We start from the raw sequence: 18,216 nt of genomic DNA on the forward strand, positions 1-18,216 counted from the left end.
TCTTGAATTTACAGAACTCTGAGTTCCTTTAGTCCCACTGTAGTAACTGAATCCACATCCGCCCTTTGGATTTCAAGTTTGATGGACAGTCCAGCTGGCAGGTGGTCACACTGTCTGACAGCAGATGTATTAACAGGCAGCAGCAGGGTTTTGTGGGTAGAGTTGACCAAAGCAGCGGCAAATGCTTTGGTTAACTCTACCCTCAAACGCACCAAAGACATGTCACTTTCTTTCTCCAGCCATTCTCCCACATGTCTTTCTCTTTCTGTCGCCCGGATCCTCTTGACTGTGTGTGATCCGGAGGTGTGACACTTTCCCAGTATTAGCCCACAGGTATCCGTTACACAGCCAGCAGCCTTGGCGTGCTGCCCACAGCCCTACCTGTCTCAGAGGGCACAATAGATGGGATGCCGTGTGAGGACCTTCTCTCCAGGCTCTACAGTATGCAGGGCAGAGTCTCCATGACTGATCTCTTCTTTTCATCTTGCCTGTCTGTCCAATGACAGAAGCAGTGGAGACTTGGCGCAGATCATTACCACCGCTGTCCTGTTTGAAACTGTGCACGTCTATTAAAGGTGGAGTCAGCGATTCTGGAGAACGCTTTTCGTCTAAACCACTTCTTGTCAAAATCAGTAAAAATCTCCTCATGTTCTCCTATCTATCTATCTGTGTGTGAGCTGAAAAAAATTATGTTAATACACAGCCTATGATCTGTAAATGGGCATGTTGCTAGCTATGGTGGACCAGAGATACAGAGTCTAGGCTGTGTATTAACCCTGGATACCATATCAGTGCACACACAGTAAGGACAGGTGGTGGATCGTGAGGAGATATTGACTCTGACAAAAAGTGACAACAAGCAATCTCCAGAATCGCTCACTTCACCTGTAAATATGTCTCGTACACATTCCGTTTCCTGTCTCCATAAACCTCATAATAGATCCTATGTGAGGCCCGTCTTGTCTTGAATGTCAATGTTCCCTTGGATGGTTTCACTCGAACCAATCACATCAAAATCATAAAAAAATAATCCTACATCAGCAGTGAAAGAACTGGGTGTAATACATATATATAACATATATATATAACTAGTATTGCTACAATTCTTGAAGTGAAAACTAAGTCTATTATGAGAACAGAATGATTTGGAACAGGTTGTCATGCCACATGACATGATGAGTATAAGAACTGTGTCTACTTTGGTGTCATCTAGTGGCCTAAACCCGCCACTACTTGTAAGTGTGCTAGAAAAAACTACACTGTATTTGATTTGTTAAAATTCTTCATTTGAATTAGTTAATATATATTGCTTTATAATTAAATGACGAATGGACACTGAACCAAAATTATCCTGAACCCTGTATTTACACAAAGTAGTGTATCAAGGCACCAATACTCAGCTAATACACTGGTTTCATTGTAAAGCTGTCCATATGTATATCATTCAAATATTGGTTGGTGATGGTGAAATCAAATGATAGGATCCTATTGTAAACTATGTATGAGCTAATCTTTTGCACACAAAATAGTGACACGTTCATGTCGACAAGTGCCCTAAATATTTAAACCTTAACCCAGATCTCTTCATTTCATTTTGGCTTTGTCATGTTGGAATTCCCCCTTGCACAAATAGCATAAAATAACTTTGAACAGCCCATAAACAGAAATCATTCAAGTCCATAATTCATTTCATAGAGGTGTAATATAACAGAAAAACTGTGAAAATATATACCCCTGAAATACAAGAAGAAATGTTATAGACTTCAATGTAATAATCCTGATGAGTCATTATTTTTGGATTGTACTTTGAAAGCTATCAAATCAAATAGCGGCACATCGAGGCAATTAAAAGAATATGACGCGGACAATAAAATGTGTGCAGATCAATGTCCAGTACAACGTGGTTATTGTGTGTGTGGAGGTAGACTTACATACTTTTGAGAATTGATTGTCATTCAATTAGTTATCCAGTTCTTCTAAATCAGAACTAACTTAAACCCTTCTTCCGTAGACTTGCTCCAGATGCAAACTTATTAAAAAAGGAGAGTTTTGTGGTTAACTGCAGCCAACATTTACATATGGGCTTGATTTGAGTTATATACAAGGGCTGATAAATGGGCCCCAATGGCTTTCATCTACACAATCCAGGACCCCAATCTGTTGGCCAACTGAAGAATCTGAACCGAGGCCATGTTTCCTCATCTGGCCCCCAAATGTGTAGCATCCAAGAAACCGCATTAACACTTAATTTACATTTTTTTAATAACCCATACAAAAAATCCTTTTCAGAAATAAGCTCTGACATATGGGGGGGGGGGGGGGGGGGGGCAGGGTGCATTGCTCTCAAATTAGAAACAGGGTCCCAGATGTGGCTCTGATCAGTTACTGGCAACACACATACCTGTTCAGCTTGTGGGTTAAATTGACGTATTGTGCTAATCAGGCCATTATATCAGTAATCACAAATGTATTAAGGGGAGGTGTTGGATTGGTCCGAGTTCTAGCTTTTTGTTTTAAAAATAGCACGCAATGTTTCTCATTAATAGCATGAGAGCCAGTATAAAGCGTGTGACTGGCTTCCTTCCACGCTGAGTAGATATTCTGACGGTAAAGTGGGCTGGACTGAACTGAGGGTCTCAACATGTGCTCAACTTAACATGCACAAGAGGGATGACTGGTTGTGAAGCCATGGATCCCTCACGAGACAATCCTCAGAAGATATGCAGAGCAAGGAGCTATTAAAGTTCAATGACCAATCTATGACTGGCATCATCATGCGTCATCTCATCCGATTATCTTTAAACCATGATGACCACATCAAAGTGCTTTGTAAAGCATGTGGTTTAATTATTGTCTTCTCAATTTAATTATTATTTATCTCAGGGTGCCAATACATTATAGTTGTATAACTATTGACTTAAATTCTAAAGCCTATATTGTTCAAATAAAAACCCATATTCTGTCTTTATCAGTGGCGTCCAAAGACTTTCTAAGGGGCAGTGGTGAAAAATAAAAAATGGGACCTCATTGAATACCCTTTTATCCACAGAGACAGTTTAAGGGTCAATTTGGAGCAGTGCCCAATCATGGACAAGTTTTTTTTTTATGTTTAAAACAATAGCTATATATGATTATTATTATTTGAATATCATGTGAACATGTAAACTAACGTAGGGCCCAAACTGAGCATGCCACTTCAGATGAAAATAAGTGCTACTAAGATGCACTACATTGTATGAACAAAAAGGCTTCATTTTTGCCCTAAGTTTACCCCAGAGTTGAACCTGAGCTGCTCAGATGCCCCTTGTATGAACTTCGGGCAAGAGTGGAAGTCCCTTTATAGCCAACAGATTGAATACACTGGTTTGAATCATAGATAGTATAATAAAGGTTTGAATAAAGATGTTCTACTTATAATAAGAGGCATTTAGGCACTCCGAAAAAAGAAGGGCTTTTATTTATTTTATTTTCTATTTTATTTTGTAATACTTAAAGGAACCCTGGCCGACTTGACCAGACGCCCTGGGGAAAAGAAGAAAATAAAAAAAAATCTAACAAATTTTTCCTTTTGACCCCCAAAAAATTTCACCGGCTTATGAAACGTTAGGACATTAGACTGATGCTGATGTGTGTAATAGCTTGCCCGCCTGACGGATGATTTCAGAGGAATTCCCCCCGAATAAACTTTCACCTTTGCCCCAGATAAAACATTTATGCCGTCGCTTACGTCACGGCGCAGCGCTGCGTCTCGCGATATGAAAGAATATAAATACAGCTGCTGTCGCCTCTAAAGGCACTATCAGTCAAACTCAGTGACAACACGGATATAGCCTACTTCCAACTATCGGTGAGTCTTTACTTCTATCTCTTTTTTAATGGTGGGACGTTGTAACATATTTAAATGACCTAAAGTAATGTTTTGAGGAAGAGAACTGTTATCCGGGAGTTAATGTAGCCTACTTACATATCTTGTTTCTAAAGAACGAGTCGATATATTTGTTCATTTGAACACTACATGACGTGTGTCTTATCTTATCTCTGTAGGTTTTGTTTTGACAGACATGGCGGCAGTTATCTCAAATCAGGTGAGTTTTGCACTTTAAGTCATAGTTATTTGGCATATTTAGTTCAGTTCACTACAATGTAACTAACGAATTTGAGGATGAAAAGAAACACTTAGGTCTGTAAAAAAACAGGGATATTAATATCTGTTCAGATGTCTGTATGATTGGACTAGATGGGCTTTACAAGTTTAGACTCAAATAAACTTCAGGAACACTTAAAAATACAAAACACAAAAATATAGTGTATTTTCTGTATTTTTAAGCCTAACTTTCTCTCTCTCTATTCTGCATTCTTTTCTTTCAGAATGTGGTGGAGAGGGTGAGAAGCTTCCCTCTGGTGAGCTCCACCTATAGCCTGGTGTCCAGCGTCTACTGCAACACCAAGGACACACACCCGTACATCAGGAGTGTGTGTGAGGCTGCCGAGCAGGGCGTGAAGAACATCTCCTCCGTGGTCTACACAACCGCTTCGCCCATCATTGGCAAGCTAGAACCTCAGAGTAAGTAGAAACACCAACCAACACCCCTTTTTTAGTGTGAATGTTCACTGTAGATGTATAGGCCTATACCTGAATGAATACATTAGTATACAAGGTGGCTTAGGACAATGAAGTGAAACTAGTGAGGATAACTGTGTGCCAAGCAGCTGAGTCACACAGAACTTTAAACAGGAAGTTCACGTCAGGCTGCTTGGCTACTTACTCATCTTGATCTTTAACCCAGTGTTTCCTGTCACTCTTTATATTAAGTGCACTGTGTTTGGCCTCACTAATTGAATCACAGTCCCCCTGTCCCATTAAGGAATATTTATTCACAAGTGTTTTCTCTGTCCATTTTTAGTTTTTTGATGTCTTTGTTGCAGTTTTCTGTAGTTCACCCGATTAACTCCCAATACTTTGTTTTATCTGCAGTTGCCATTGCCAACGACCTGGCCTGTAAAGGATTGGACAAGATTGAGAAAACCTTGCCCATTCTCAACCAGCCGTCTGGCCAGGTATGTACACTGCATTCGTTATCGATAGCTGGCGACATTCATTCTGTCTATTGGGATCAAGCCATATTACACAATGTCAGAGATGACAGTTGCTGTTGGTTGAAGGTGGAGTCAGTGATTCTGGAGAATGCTCATTGTCAAAACAAGAGCATTTCCCCGCTACCTGTCCGTACTATGTGTGCACTTTACAGTCTCGTGTGAAAGTTTGTGAACCCCTTGAACCTTTTGGAATTTTATTTATTTTTACCATTATTAATTCATTTTTATCAATACCAGTATTTTTTATATGAAATAACAGATGTTTGTTTATCAATTCAACATTTTTCTTTTCCAGAAATCAATTGTTAAAACACATAAAACAAATGATTTGCCAACTGTTGTATGTGCAAAAGTTTGTGAACCCTGAGCTGCATTGCTTAAATCGAGCAGGTTAACACAATCAGGTGGGCCAAATTGATTGATGAAATGGACCAATGTAATGAGAGATCTTTAGGGAAGAAATTGGGCGGCACTAGATAAAACAAAGATAAGGCTTAGGCTCACCAAAGTGAACCCATACAGGTCAGACATGCTAAAAGGGAAAACAATCTCAGAGGATCTCAGGAATAGAGTTTTGATGTTGCACATTTGTCTGGGGACAGCTATAAATTCATATAAAAAAAATTGAGCTCCATCGGTCCACTGTGAGGCAAATCATCTACAAATGGAGAGCTTTAAGAGTGACTTAACATCTGCCAAGAAGTTGACTTCCTTCAAAAATATCCTCAAGCGCCACAAGAAAAGTGATTTTTCAGGTAAAAGCCAACCCAAACATTACATATGGAGATTTGCAGACAATTTGACACCACCATTCTTCACTTGGGAGAAGGTTCTCTTGGTGGTAGGCAGAGTTGCGTTTTTGCCCAAACATGGCTGTTTTGGTTATGACCAAACAGTTACATTTTGGACTAATCTGTCCACAGAATAAGACTTCAGGTATCTCCAGGTGCTCTCTGGCAAAGTTGTGACAAGCAGTTTTGTTCTTTTTTGAGAGCAGAGGCTTCTTCAGCCACCCTCCCATGAAAGACATGTTGACTGAGTTTTCTTCTTATTGTGGAACCATGCACATCTTTCCCAGATGCTACAAGAGAGGTCTGCAAATCACTAGATGTAATGTTTGGGTTGGCTTTTAACTGAAAAATCACTTTTCTTGTGGTGCTTATGGATATTTTTGAAGGAAGTCAACTTCTAGGCAGATGTTCAGTCACTCTTAAAGCTCTCCATTTGTAGATGATTTGCCTCACGGTGGACCGATGGAGCTCAAACTTTTTTTTTTAATTTATAGCTGTCCCCAGACAAATATGCAGCATCACAACTCTATTCCTGAGATCCTCTGAGATTTGTTTCCCTTTTAGCATGTCTGACCTGTATGGGTTCACTTTGGTGAGCCTAAACTGACCTGGTTTTATCTCTGTTTTATCTAGTGCCGCCCAATTTCTTCCCTAAAGATCTCTCACTACATTGGTCCATTTCATGACGCAATTTGGCCCATCTGATTGTGTTTACTTGCTCGATTTAATCAATGCAGCTCAGGGTTCACAAACTTTTGCACATACAACAGTTGGCAAATAATTTGTTTTATGTTGATTTCTGGAAAAGAAAAATGTTGAATTGATAAACAAACATCTGTTATTTCATATAAAAAATACTGGTATTGATAAAAATGAATTAATAATGGTAAAAATAAATAAAATTCCAAAAGGTTCAAGGGGTTCACAAACGTTCACACGAGACTGTATATCCAGTGTTAATACACAGCCTACGCAAAGGGTATGTAAACAACATAGCCACCAACATACTTGTTTGTCCAGAATCACTGACTCCCCCTTTTAATCTCCCCATGCTGACCTTTGTCTTGTCTTTCTCAACTGCTGCCTCCCTTTACCGACTTTTTGCCCTAATCGTTTAAATAAATATTGATTGGTGTCCTGTCTGTGTTCCCTTTGCCCAGATCGTTTCCAGCGCCAAGGATGTTGTAACCAGCGCTAAGGACGTGGTGAACGTTGCAATGCATGATGGGATGGAGAGGACCAGAGCCGTAGTGAGCGGGAGTGTGAGCACAGTGCTAGAGAGCAGAGCGGCTCAGCTGGTCAGCAGTGGTGTGCACACGGCCCTCAGCACCTCAGAGAGCCTGGTGGAGACGTACCTGCCTCTGACTGAAGACGAGCTGGGTAAGGGCCAACACAAACTATCTGGTAGACCACCTCTTGGGGGAACACTTTCAATATGCAGTCAGTGATTCTGGAGAATACTTGTTGTAAAAACATTGTTTTTGTAAAAATAAGTTAATATCTTCTTGAGACCTGTCCGTTCTGTGTGGGTGCTGTAAAAAAAATAAAGAATCCCATGTTAATACACAGCTAGGCTTTGTAAGCAGGAATGTTGCTATGGCTACGGTGGGCCCCCTTTGTTTACAGACCAGTCTACAGAGCCTAGGCTGTGTATTATTAACACCAGCACACACACAGTACGGACAGGCAGCAGATCGATATTCACTGATTTTGACAAAGAGTGATTTTGCAATGTCAACAATTGTCTGTAGAATGGCTGACTCCACTTTAAGAACAAGCGACCCTCTTTTACTGATGTGGAGGGAAGCTCAACGGTTTATCTTGACTTGAGGTTAAGCTCTGTTTTTCTGTAGCAAGCCATATCAAGGTTCTGTTCTTAACAGGCAGCTGGAGGCTGTTATTGACGACTCTGTGCAGTTTCCTTTATCGGATTATTTTGCATTGGAGGCCAGTTTATCTCCATCATTAGAGGATTTGTTGTTTAGAGTAAACTGTGGTCATGAGAAAAACATCCTGTACTCTGTTAGTTTAAGTGGATCTGTTCTGTTTAGAGGGATTGACCAGCGGACTAATTACATTCTTCATGGCTTTAAAGCCTCCAGCTACTTTACCACGCAAAACATTCCAGCGATATGCGCTTAATTCTTCAGAGTTAAGGGCAAAAAAAACAGCTGAGAAACTCAAAATAATCATATGCTCTTTCATTTTTTCCCCCCTTCCCTTGTTACAGAGCTAGAGGCAAAAACTGTGAGAGGTTTTGACAACAAGGAGCCGAGCTACTACGTGCGCCTGGGCTCCCTCTCCACCAAGCTGAGGAGGCGTGCGTTCACCAGAGCTGTGGCCAGAGTCCAGGAGGGGAAGCAGAGAAGCAGGGAGTTCATCTCTGAGCTCAGCTCCACTGTGGACCTGGTGGGTCTCATTATTCACTAGTTATATTCCTAGCAACTGTTTCTTTGTTGTCAAAATCACTTTTTCTACTCTGCTCTTTCAGCGCACACACAGTACGTACATGTAGATCCTGAGGAGGTATTCAATGATTTTGAAAAAAAGTGATTTTGGAGCATTCTCAAGAATCGCTGACTCCACCTTTAACATAACTAAATCTACAGCAAAGTACATTCCTGCCGTATAAATACAATATTTCTATAACCGCTTATGGATAGAAAATAAACTTTGAACGTGTTTTCTTTCTTCTTCTAGATTGAATATAGCAGAAAGAATATTGACGGGGCTAACCAGTTGGTCAATAACAAGCTGAACTCCCTGGCAGCGTGGAAGTCCAACGGTCAAAACCAGGAGAATGGTCATAATGCAGAGGTAAGGAGGTGGACAACACATGTGCACTTAATCCCCTGCGTTCAAAAGCGCATACTCTTTCTTTTTACTATGCTACATACTACAGCTGGCCAGAGAGTGCAGTCTGCAACCGATGGGGACATTATTTTACTTATTTCATCAAAACATGGCTCTTAACTTGCCTCTTGCTTATATATCCGTCATATCGCTAGTTATTTAACTCAGAGGTTCAGTTGTATCGATGTAACTTCTGCTGCAATGTGGGTCAGAATCGCCAATAAAGCATGCTGATTTAAACTCTAAAAGTTACAACTAAATGTAGGAAGACATCTGGGTATTTTTCAGCATGCTGCATTTCATGTATCGGGGCATCCTAAACCTTTTTGGACTGTACTTAATAGTAGGAGAGTATGGGGATTGAACTAAAGTGTTTTATATGAATATGTTGGTTACACCACCCACACCCATGTTTCTTTGTAATGGAAACCAAGATATTGACAGTTCATTTCTATCTTTTTTTCCAAGGTAATCGAGTCACGCACCTTGGCCCTGACCCGTTCCCTCACACAGCAGCTGCAGACCTCCTGTCTGGTGCTGGTCTCGGGCCTGCAGGGTCTACCCAACCACATCCAGCAGGAGGCGCTCTCCCTCAAGCGCTCTGCCAGCCAAATGTACAGCAGCGTCAGCAAGGCCACAGCGCTCAGAGACCTGCCAGACAGCCTGCTGAGCGGCAGCAGGGTCCAGCTAGGCAAAATTAAGGATTCCCTGGACACGGTCATAGACTACCTGGTCAATAACACGCCACTCAACTGGCTGGTGGGGCCCTTCTACCCACGCCTGGCCCCAGAGCACACAGACAAACCGGCCTCTGACAAGCCCACCTCCTCAAGCCATCCACACACACAGCAGCCCATGGAAGAGGAGATGAAGTTAATGCATTCCCACCAGCAATAGTTTATCCACTACTACAGCTTTCAGTTTTAATATATTCTGCTGATATGTTGACTTTTTTTAAAGTAGAATGCATTTGGATGTCAAACTAATTTGATAGCTTTTATGAATGTATAATTTTTATTGCTGTAATGCAATCATCTAAACATGTTAAGATTTGTCAATTCTGTGCACAATTTTATGATGACATTTACCAGCCTGTCTGGCAACACTTTCTCCTGTGACTGTTTCTGCATAAACTTTATTGGATCAGATATTTGCATTTGCCGTTTTTTTCCTCCCTGAAATGAAAATCTGAGTTGGATGTGTTCCAGTTTCAGTAGCAGATTTGTGATCTTACCAAGTAATGACTTATCATTTATGAGAACATTTCTTGGTTTTAAAAAGGCGTAAAATAAATGTGGAAAGAACTCAACTTAGATTACATTTTACACTTGGAGCAGAAATATCTGCAATAAAATAACCGTGTCCTCCAGGAAACACATCTGTGCCATGCAAACAGTGCATATATTAAATCTAGAGTAACGACTTGTTTGTCAAACGCACTGACAGTAGTAATGATTTGTAGGTAAAACTAGGACACATACACACATACATGTATATACACTCACTGGCCACTTTATTAGGTACAGCGGTTCATTTTTTTGTTAACACATAACTAATCAGCCAATCACATGTCAGCAACTCAATGCATTTAGGCATGTAGACCTGGACGGGACAACTAATTGAGGTTGAAACCGAGCAACAGAATGGGGAAGAAAGGGGTTTTAAGTGACTTTGAACATGGCAATGTGTTGAGGGTGCCCGGAGGGCTGGTATGAGTATTTCAGAAACTGCTGATCTACTGGGATTTTCACTCTAAACCATAGACGTAAAATGTCTTGTTGAAGTCAGAGGTCAGTGGAGGATGGGCATACTGGTTCAAGATGATAGAAAGGCAACAGTAACTCAAATAACCACTCGTTACAACCAGGGTATGCAGAATACCATCTCTGAACGCAAAACACGACCAACCTTGAAGCAGATGGGCAGCAGAAGACCCCCCTGAACCTGCCATCTGAATGTCGCAACTGAAGTTGAGACCCCTCAGACCAGGCATGATTTTTCAATCTTCTATTATAATATTAATATATATATTAATATATATATATACATACATATATACATATACACACACACACACACACAGTATATATAATATTTGAACATACTAGAATCAAATTCTAATTTCAATCATGTAGTCTGATACAAATAATCTTTATTATACATTTTAAAACTGTGGTACAAAAATATATAGCAATCAAAGTGTTCACGGTGGATGTTAAAGCATCTTTACTCAGCGCTGACTTCGCCTTGACACAAACTCCATCAGACCCTGAAAATACGACATACTTGGTACATTTCAAATATATATATATATAAAAAAAGGAACAGATTTGGAACACACACAAAAAAGATTTGTAGTTCTGAAAATAACCAAACACTCTTAAAAATCAAATTAAAAAGGTGTACTTTGGATTACCGTGGTGAACTTCTGAAGCTGACACAACGCTACGTCGTCCAGCAGGTCAAAGTTGAGTTCATGTTTGGTCTCTTCAGAAAAGCTGACGGCCTGAGAGGGGAATAAAACAACTTGTATAAAAGTCTGCGGCATCGCATAATAAGAAAAGTGAATCTTAACCGTTTAAAAATAAATTATTATGTAAAAATGAAGACATGCATGTTCTCCAAAAGGTTTATGTATGTGCCATTAGGTACCTGGCCCCGTGCTGTGGTGACAGTGATGTGTGCAGCTGATGAGCCTGCCATTGAACAGTGCAGATCCCCGGTGGAGACAGACCTGGAGACAGCGTGAGATTCACAAGGCAAATTTAATGTATTGAGAGCCAGTAGATATGCATTTGTACATAAAGTCCAATTGTTGTTCATGTGTGTGTCATCACTTGACCTGAGTTTAGGTTTGTAGTGGCTGGTAAGGGGTCTTTTGCCTGAGATGGAGGCCCTGTAAAAAATGAAAATATAAAAAATGTCTCGATACTCATTCACCACTTGTTCAGCAACTACGGAGATTGCTTGCAGTCATACCACTTTGTCAAAATCAGTTAATATCTCGAACAGTGCTGTGCGAGTTATTAAATAAATATATATACAGTGTTAATACAAGGCCTAGGCTCTATAAACGGGCAAGTAAATAAATGGGGGCCTGCCGCACCTGGCAAGATGCCGGTTTACAGGGCCTTGGTGTTTTATTAACATTGTCACACAGTAAGTACAGGCAGTGGATGGTGAGGAGATCATTGTTTTTGACAAAGCATTCTCTGGGATTGCAGACTCCACCTTTAAACACTGTAACCTTCAGTCTTACCTGACATTTCCAGTGCTGTTACTACCAACTATAGTCCTTTTGGTTGCTTTTCCTCTCTAAAAATGAAAAAAAAAAGAAAAAGAACAGATATGGTGTTGCAACATGTCTTAACGTGTTATAGCTCAGCAAAAGAACATACACCATCACAGTGGGCAAAGCAGGACTTGGTATGAGATCCCCCGACTCAAAATCTCAAAAAGTTCTTACGATGTTTATTAGACCAACACCAACCTTGCCCATGAGTGCTAAGGTTTGCTACACTGCTAACCTTGGAGGATTTGGACGTGGACCTTTGGACTGGGTTGCCCTGAACCGGTGGAGAATCAGTGGATCTGACTTTTTCTTTTTAAAGAAAAAAAGCACAATAAAGCACAGCAGACATGTTCAAAACGTTTACATACACACTATGTTCATGCAGTAAGTGACACTGTTGTTGGAGAGTTACCTCTTTTACTGGGGGCCCTTCTAAGGGGCTTGTGCATCTCCATCTCAAGGGAACCCTCATTCTGCAAAACGTGACAGTTATGCCTGTTATAACAGGAAAGAGCCACCAGGTGGCAGCAGCTAGGCCTAAAACTAAATTAAACTTATGAGTCAACCGGAGTCTACTCACCTTCAGGGCAATTGACACATCACTTTCAGAGATTTCCGCTATCATATAGAACACAGGGGCAACAGGTCAGTTGAGAAAAGATAAATAAAAATAAAAGTTTAAATAAATGTTCTTCATTGTATCAAAGTTGAAGGCTCACTACTGCTTATTAAATCCCCCATGCGCGTGTTTCGCAGAGAGCGAGGCATCTTCATCAGTTCCACATGAAACACTTTGTCCACGGTGGCCAACATGTTCTCCATTTTAGCCTCTAACTCGTTTATACGCTCTTGTGCTGTGAGAGGAAAATGTTTCGTAGTTTTATGTTATGGTTGTTAAAATATAGTAAGGCGGGAAGCATGTGAAAGCTGACATTTTGACACGCAGTCCACAACTACCAAACCTTCTTTCTCAAACTGCTGTATGAAGAGAGCCAGTCTGCTCCGTCGCACCTCCCAGTCGGGCTGCACTTTCGTCTGGGCATTTCTCGTTCGCTTCATCGTTATATTGTTGTCCCGTCCTGTCTGAGTGAAACACGTCTGGTTAACTGCCTTTTTTTTTAAGGTTAACAGCAAGTCAGCAAACATGACACACCTGCGACCGCACTAGACCTAATTAAGGTATCCATGCGCTCACTGCAAACTCACAGTGCGACAGGTCTGTTCGCGGAAGGATACTAGCGTTTAACAGGTAATTATTTTCAAATGTCGTAACATGTTTGAAGCATAGATAGTAAGGTTTGCAGTGGTTCTCAATTATTTTCTGTCATGCCCCCCCCCCCCCCCCCCCAGGGGACAGAGTTTATTTCGCGTCCCCCCTAAATTGAAATACTGTTGAGAACCTGCTAATATTTATTTATTTATCTGTACAAAACCACTGTATGGGTTTCTGGCATGAGCATTCCGCATACAATCACCTTATTATCAAATTAGATGTTAGATTATAAAATTAGCTGAGATAACTTCTGCAGCAACTTAAAAAAAAATCGAAGTTAATTTGATTAGCTCAATTTGTAACATTTAAACAAGACTACTCAGTCTGTGTGAATCTCAGGACAGAGAAACAAGAGCAAATGATTAACTGAGGTTTGCATTTCATTCAAACATTTTTAAACTGTAAACATAGTTAAGGTGGTGTTTTTTTATTATTATAGGCCAATATGCCTTCTGTGATAACCTATAATTCATTAATGTTATTATTAGTCTACTTGCTTGATTTATTTTTTAAATAGCCTACAGAGACACTTGGATACACATGTGGACGTTTATTTACTGCAAATCGCGGCCTTTCGCGCGGTTATGACCATACACAAGCACACATCGCGCTCGCTAGCACAAACAAATTATATATATATATATATATATATATATATATATATATATATATATATATATATATATATATATATATATATATATATATATATATATATATTTTTTTTTTTGGTCAGTTGAAAATCAAGGCCACCCGCGCCCCCCCTGAGAAGCACTTATGTGTTGCCGCGTATGTTTAGCGTGAAATTGGGGTAAATGTTCCAGACTTAACACATCATAACATTAGTAAAAATATATATATTTTTCTTTCTAGAAATCCTGGGTGAAGAGCAGGTATGATACTTTGACACCATACAAGTTCCGATCAAGAGAGGGACAAGAAAACAGGAGACATGTCTTTTGCAATCAGTTCACAAACTCATTTATTGCAGCGCACATAAAGTGTAGACATTCAGTTCCTTTCCACAGGACGGTAAGAGTTCACCTAATCTATCGTTAAAGAACAACCTCTTCTGTACATCCTCTGTCACCATAATGGAGGTCAAATGTACAAAGTCAGTATAGGATGGAAAAAGATTGGTTAAAAAGGGAGAAGGAGGGCCGTTAGTTATAAAAATACTAAGTTACTACAGTCTGCAATCCGAGTGTATATAATACAAAAATAAATAATTGAGAATTCTTTTTGTTTTGGAGAAAAAGATACTACCGCATGTTGTTAATATTTGGAGGTGGTCTCATCTCATATTGTGTTAAGGTCAGGTTTTAATCTATGCAGTGCAATTTGAATAGTTCATAATAGTATCACTTCTGTACAAGTCACTGTCCCAAATCTACAATAAGACCCATCCGCAACCATTTTCCCCCAGCAGTTCATCACAGTACTCCGCTATCTTCTGTATACATTTTCAGCAATTTAGTGGAATGTCACGTTGTAAAAATGAACACAAGTGTATGGGCAGTACTGAAGAAGCCCTTTGCAGTATAAAGCATGAAATGCTACCACTACCCACCCTTCAAAGCTACTCTGTTTGAACCATAAAAGCAATCTTGTAAAGAATATACCCAATTAAAAAAAATCTATGCTAGATTAAGGAGTAGCCCCCAGTACATGTAAATTATAGCTCTAATTTCATCTAGGATGGTACTGTTAAAAATTGCAGATATTAAAAAGGCATGAAGTTGAACTGACTGTTCCGTCACCAAGGCACTGCGCCCTTGTTGCAAGAGAACAAGTCTTTCTTTAATAATCTCTCCCTCAAATTTAGCTGATTTTAAATCAGTTGTTGCAAGAGATCAACAATACGTCTTTAAGACCTGTTTTGATTGCAGGGGGCATGTGGAATGTTGTAAAATACATTATTTTTTAGTGACAGATGATTAGTGATTGTCCTCAGTCCTCTCCCATTTACATGTGTGCCTCACAACATATTTACACGGACATAGAACCGCGCTCTGAACCTGTACATTTACACTGAGACAAAAGGTCAACATGCATTAAGACTTGGATCAAACACACAGTCAAAGTTGTTGAGACTTGTTGCCTCAAAAAAAGTAGGCAACCCTGGTTTCAGATCCCCCCCCCCCCCCCCCTACCAAGTCAACAATATGTACAAAAAGGACCGGTGGAGATAGCTTCTTTTTTCTTATTTTAGAAAGTGCACAATGAAACAGTCGAGTCTGTACACCGTCGCAAACAAGTCAGATGGAGCTGATCTCGGAACAGTTAAGACAAATTTAAGCAAAGTGGGAAAAAGGCTACGAGAGAGGGAACACACACACTTGCGCACGCGCGCACACACACACACACAAATAGGGGCAGTCAATACATTCTGTACAGTGATAAATCATTCTATACACCATCTGCAAAAGAAACACACCTCAACAACTCGTCCCCCAAAAGATTCACTACAGCCTTCCAAGTCATTTACAGAAACAGTCCCACCTGTAAGTAGCTGCTTGGAAAGCCCATGAAAAGCAAAGTAAAGTAAAGTAAAAAAAAAAAAAAATGGGCCTCTTCCAAGACGAGAGAAGAAGAAGTACCATGGTTGGGTGATTGGAGGTGTTTAAATACAAAATCTTTTTTCTTTTGTTTTACGCTCACACCCAGTCAGTCAGACGTTCCCATCTTTCCTGCGGGGCTCGGGCAGTTAGATGAAGGGGGTCCCGAAGGCCTTAAGGCACCACTGGACGCTGGGGGTGGGCGGCCGATCGATGATGTGCAAAGACTTGAGCTGCTCTGGGCTCAGTTCGTCATAGGCCAGGCGGTACTCTCTGTCAAAGGCCTCTGCAGAGAACACAGTGAAAAGGTGATTGACACGACGACATATACAATTCAGGAACAATTCTCTCTCTTTTTTTTTTTTACAAACCTCAAAAAGCAAGATTCATGCGTCATCATGTAACTGCTCATTTTTTACTCACCTACGTCGATGTTCTCCTTCCCCAAGGCCACCAGAGAGAGGAACATTATTTCTCTGTAGATACTCCTGAGAGAATTACCCAAGAGGACACAAGAATGAGACATGAGAGGAGAGAGTCCATTTACATTGCTTAAACAAAGTAGTGACTTTAAAGCAATAGTTCAACATTTTTAATTTGTAGCTTTTTGCCTCACTCTCCGGCTCAAGAAAAGATGACAGAAACCACTCCTTTAACCATGCGACATGGGCAAAGGTAGGTCACTCATACAGGAAAGCTAAGCACAAACACTGGATGACAACGGTATAGAGTTAGCCTGCCTCTGCTGACACTCAAACAGGAAAACTTCACAACATCACTTTCAATTCAAATCATCAATTTCTTAAAGATGTAAAGTGGACCCATGTCTGACCTGTGGCGCTTAGCCCCCTCTGGGCGCCGTTTGATCTCTCTGATCAGCAGGTTGATGGGGCCGTAGACGTCGTTGGTCTGGATGCTGCGGACGATTGTGTTGAGGAGAGTACGAATCTCCTGGTGATCTGTGGGCGCCAGCGTCCCCTTCTTCTCCACTAGAAAACAACACAAGCACACAGTCAGGAAGACTTTTATTCTATCCTTTTTAGTGAACAAAAACACCTTGAGACGGACCGCTTGTGGCCAACAGTGACATTTTATCAAAGTAACAAAAAAAGAATGTACATAAATAATGATGTTATTTCTTTTTCCACAAATTTTCAACCTGCACACTTTTGTTATGACATTGACAATAATTTTTATTGATTTAGAAGCCATTTACTTTTTAATAACATAAACCAAACCTAACTGCATGTAAGATATATACATGCTGGACCTTATCGCCCTCTAGTGGTAGAAGAAGTTTCCTACAGTTAAAAACATTCCACCTGCTACAATAAAGACTCATTGACTCACATAACGTCCTCCAGAGCAGGTATAGGGGGTCTCCATGTTCCTGGTGGAGGTTGACGTTGTCCCACAGGAGCTGGACATACACCTGCTTACTGTCCTGGGACAGGGACGTCAGAGGCAGCTGCAAAGACAACCATGGACATGAAGATGAAGTGGAAGAAAGCCATGATGGCAGAACAGACAGGATAGATGCAATGTTAAAGACTCTTTACCTGCACTCCCTTGTTGCAGTGTTCAGAGGTCAGGATGAGACCAGGCAGGTGGGTGGGAAGGTCCAGGCGACGGAAATACCAAACCAGGTTCCAGAAGATGATGGGGTGCTGGCTGAGGAACTTATGGGTGTAGATCACCTGTTGGGACAATGACAAGAGAAGTTACAGGGACTTCCAGAAGAACTTTCAAGATGTTTGAGCTGTGTGCCATGACATATGCTGTAAATAAGACTGTTAGTGTTAGTACTGTACCTGATCTCCCTCGTTCTCCAGCAGCGTCTCCAGCTCCTTGCGCAGCACCAAGGGGCTGAGGTAGGGCACGGACACAGGCTTGGGATTGGGTCGTTTGGTCCCCATGCCATCCTGAAAAACACACACAACATTTGTACTGCACACTGCTGCTACACAGGTTTGAATTAGGGATGCACGATATTATCAATACGGTAGCTGTATCGGCAGATATTGGCTTTAAAATGAAATATCGGATATCGGAAAGAAAAGTGGATACATGCCGATATAACAAACCGATAAATATACTGCTGCTTCATCACATAAGTCAACCTGCAGCTGAGCGAGGGAGAAGCTCAAAATGTTTTTCACAATTTAAATAAGTATTTTTCTTATTTTACACAAAATAAAAAAGTGGTTTATGCAAAAATATAAAATCACATAATTTTGAACTTTGTATTTTAAACTTGCCAGTGGTCCAACACTATAAGAGTATGCATAATAATATGTCAATTCCTTTACAGAAGAGAATTGATAACTGCAAATTTGATGTGGGGAAAAAAGA

At 40.5% G+C, this 18,216-nt stretch overlaps 3 protein-coding genes across 6 annotated transcripts in view; 1 reads left to right on the plus strand and 2 right to left on the minus strand.

The window, feature by feature from the left end:
- Positions 1–3,764: 3,764 nt before the first annotated feature.
- On the plus strand, positions 3,765–9,847 carry plin2 (perilipin 2). Its single transcript, XM_080051707.1, has 8 exons — positions 3,765–3,847; positions 4,045–4,085; positions 4,369–4,564; positions 4,976–5,058; positions 7,049–7,268; positions 8,119–8,297; positions 8,589–8,705; positions 9,210–9,847. The coding sequence occupies exons 2-8, from the start codon at positions 4,062–4,064 to the stop codon at positions 9,636–9,638; spliced, it is 1,248 nt and encodes a 415-aa protein (XP_079907833.1). The 5' UTR covers positions 3,765–3,847; positions 4,045–4,061; the 3' UTR covers positions 9,639–9,847.
- Positions 9,848–10,971: 1,124 nt separating this feature from the next.
- Positions 10,972–13,092, minus strand: cdca9 (cell division cycle associated 9; the record flags this gene model as incomplete). Its single annotated transcript, XM_080052399.1, has 9 exons — positions 10,972–11,010; positions 11,158–11,247; positions 11,394–11,475; positions 12,001–12,056; positions 12,269–12,342; positions 12,446–12,506; positions 12,614–12,651; positions 12,753–12,887; positions 12,996–13,092. 9 exons carry the CDS (start codon positions 13,090–13,092, stop codon positions 10,972–10,974), a joined length of 672 nt encoding a protein of 223 aa, XP_079908525.1.
- Positions 13,093–14,298: 1,206 nt separating this feature from the next.
- Positions 14,299–18,216, minus strand: part of dennd4c (DENN/MADD domain containing 4C) — a 34,968-nt gene continuing 31,050 nt past the window's right edge. For all 4 annotated transcript variants that reach the window (XM_080052159.1, XM_080052158.1, XM_080052157.1 and 1 more), the window contains 6 exons: positions 17,676–17,786; positions 17,424–17,561; positions 17,215–17,332; positions 16,697–16,853; positions 16,288–16,352; positions 14,299–16,150 (listed from right to left, as the gene is read on the minus strand). In XM_080052159.1, coding sequence (XP_079908285.1) covers positions 16,014–16,150; positions 16,288–16,352; positions 16,697–16,853; positions 17,215–17,332; positions 17,424–17,561; positions 17,676–17,786 — 726 coding nt within the window. In that variant the 3' untranslated portion in view covers positions 14,299–16,013. The remainder of the gene's footprint in view (positions 16,151–16,287; positions 16,353–16,696; positions 16,854–17,214; positions 17,333–17,423; positions 17,562–17,675; positions 17,787–18,216) is intronic.

The sequence above is a fragment of the Ammodytes marinus genome (assembly GCF_949987685.1).
Source record: "Ammodytes marinus genome assembly, chromosome: 23".
Classification (NCBI taxonomy): domain Eukaryota; kingdom Metazoa; phylum Chordata; class Actinopteri; order Uranoscopiformes; family Ammodytidae; genus Ammodytes; species Ammodytes marinus.

What these genes read in the sequence shown, in the direction of transcription:
- plin2 (XM_080051707.1), top strand. Translation starts at nt 4,062, where the DNA reads ATGGCGGCAGTTATCTCAAATCAG. An exon ending in CGGCAGTTATCTCAAATCAG is followed by an intron (nt 4,086 to 4,368) that starts GTGAGTTTTGCA and finishes CTTTTCTTTCAG; the next exon opens with AATGTGGTGGAGAGGGTGAG. An exon ending in TCAGCTCCACTGTGGACCTG is followed by an intron (nt 8,298 to 8,588) that starts GTGGGTCTCATT and finishes TTCTTCTTCTAG; the next exon opens with ATTGAATATAGCAGAAAGAA.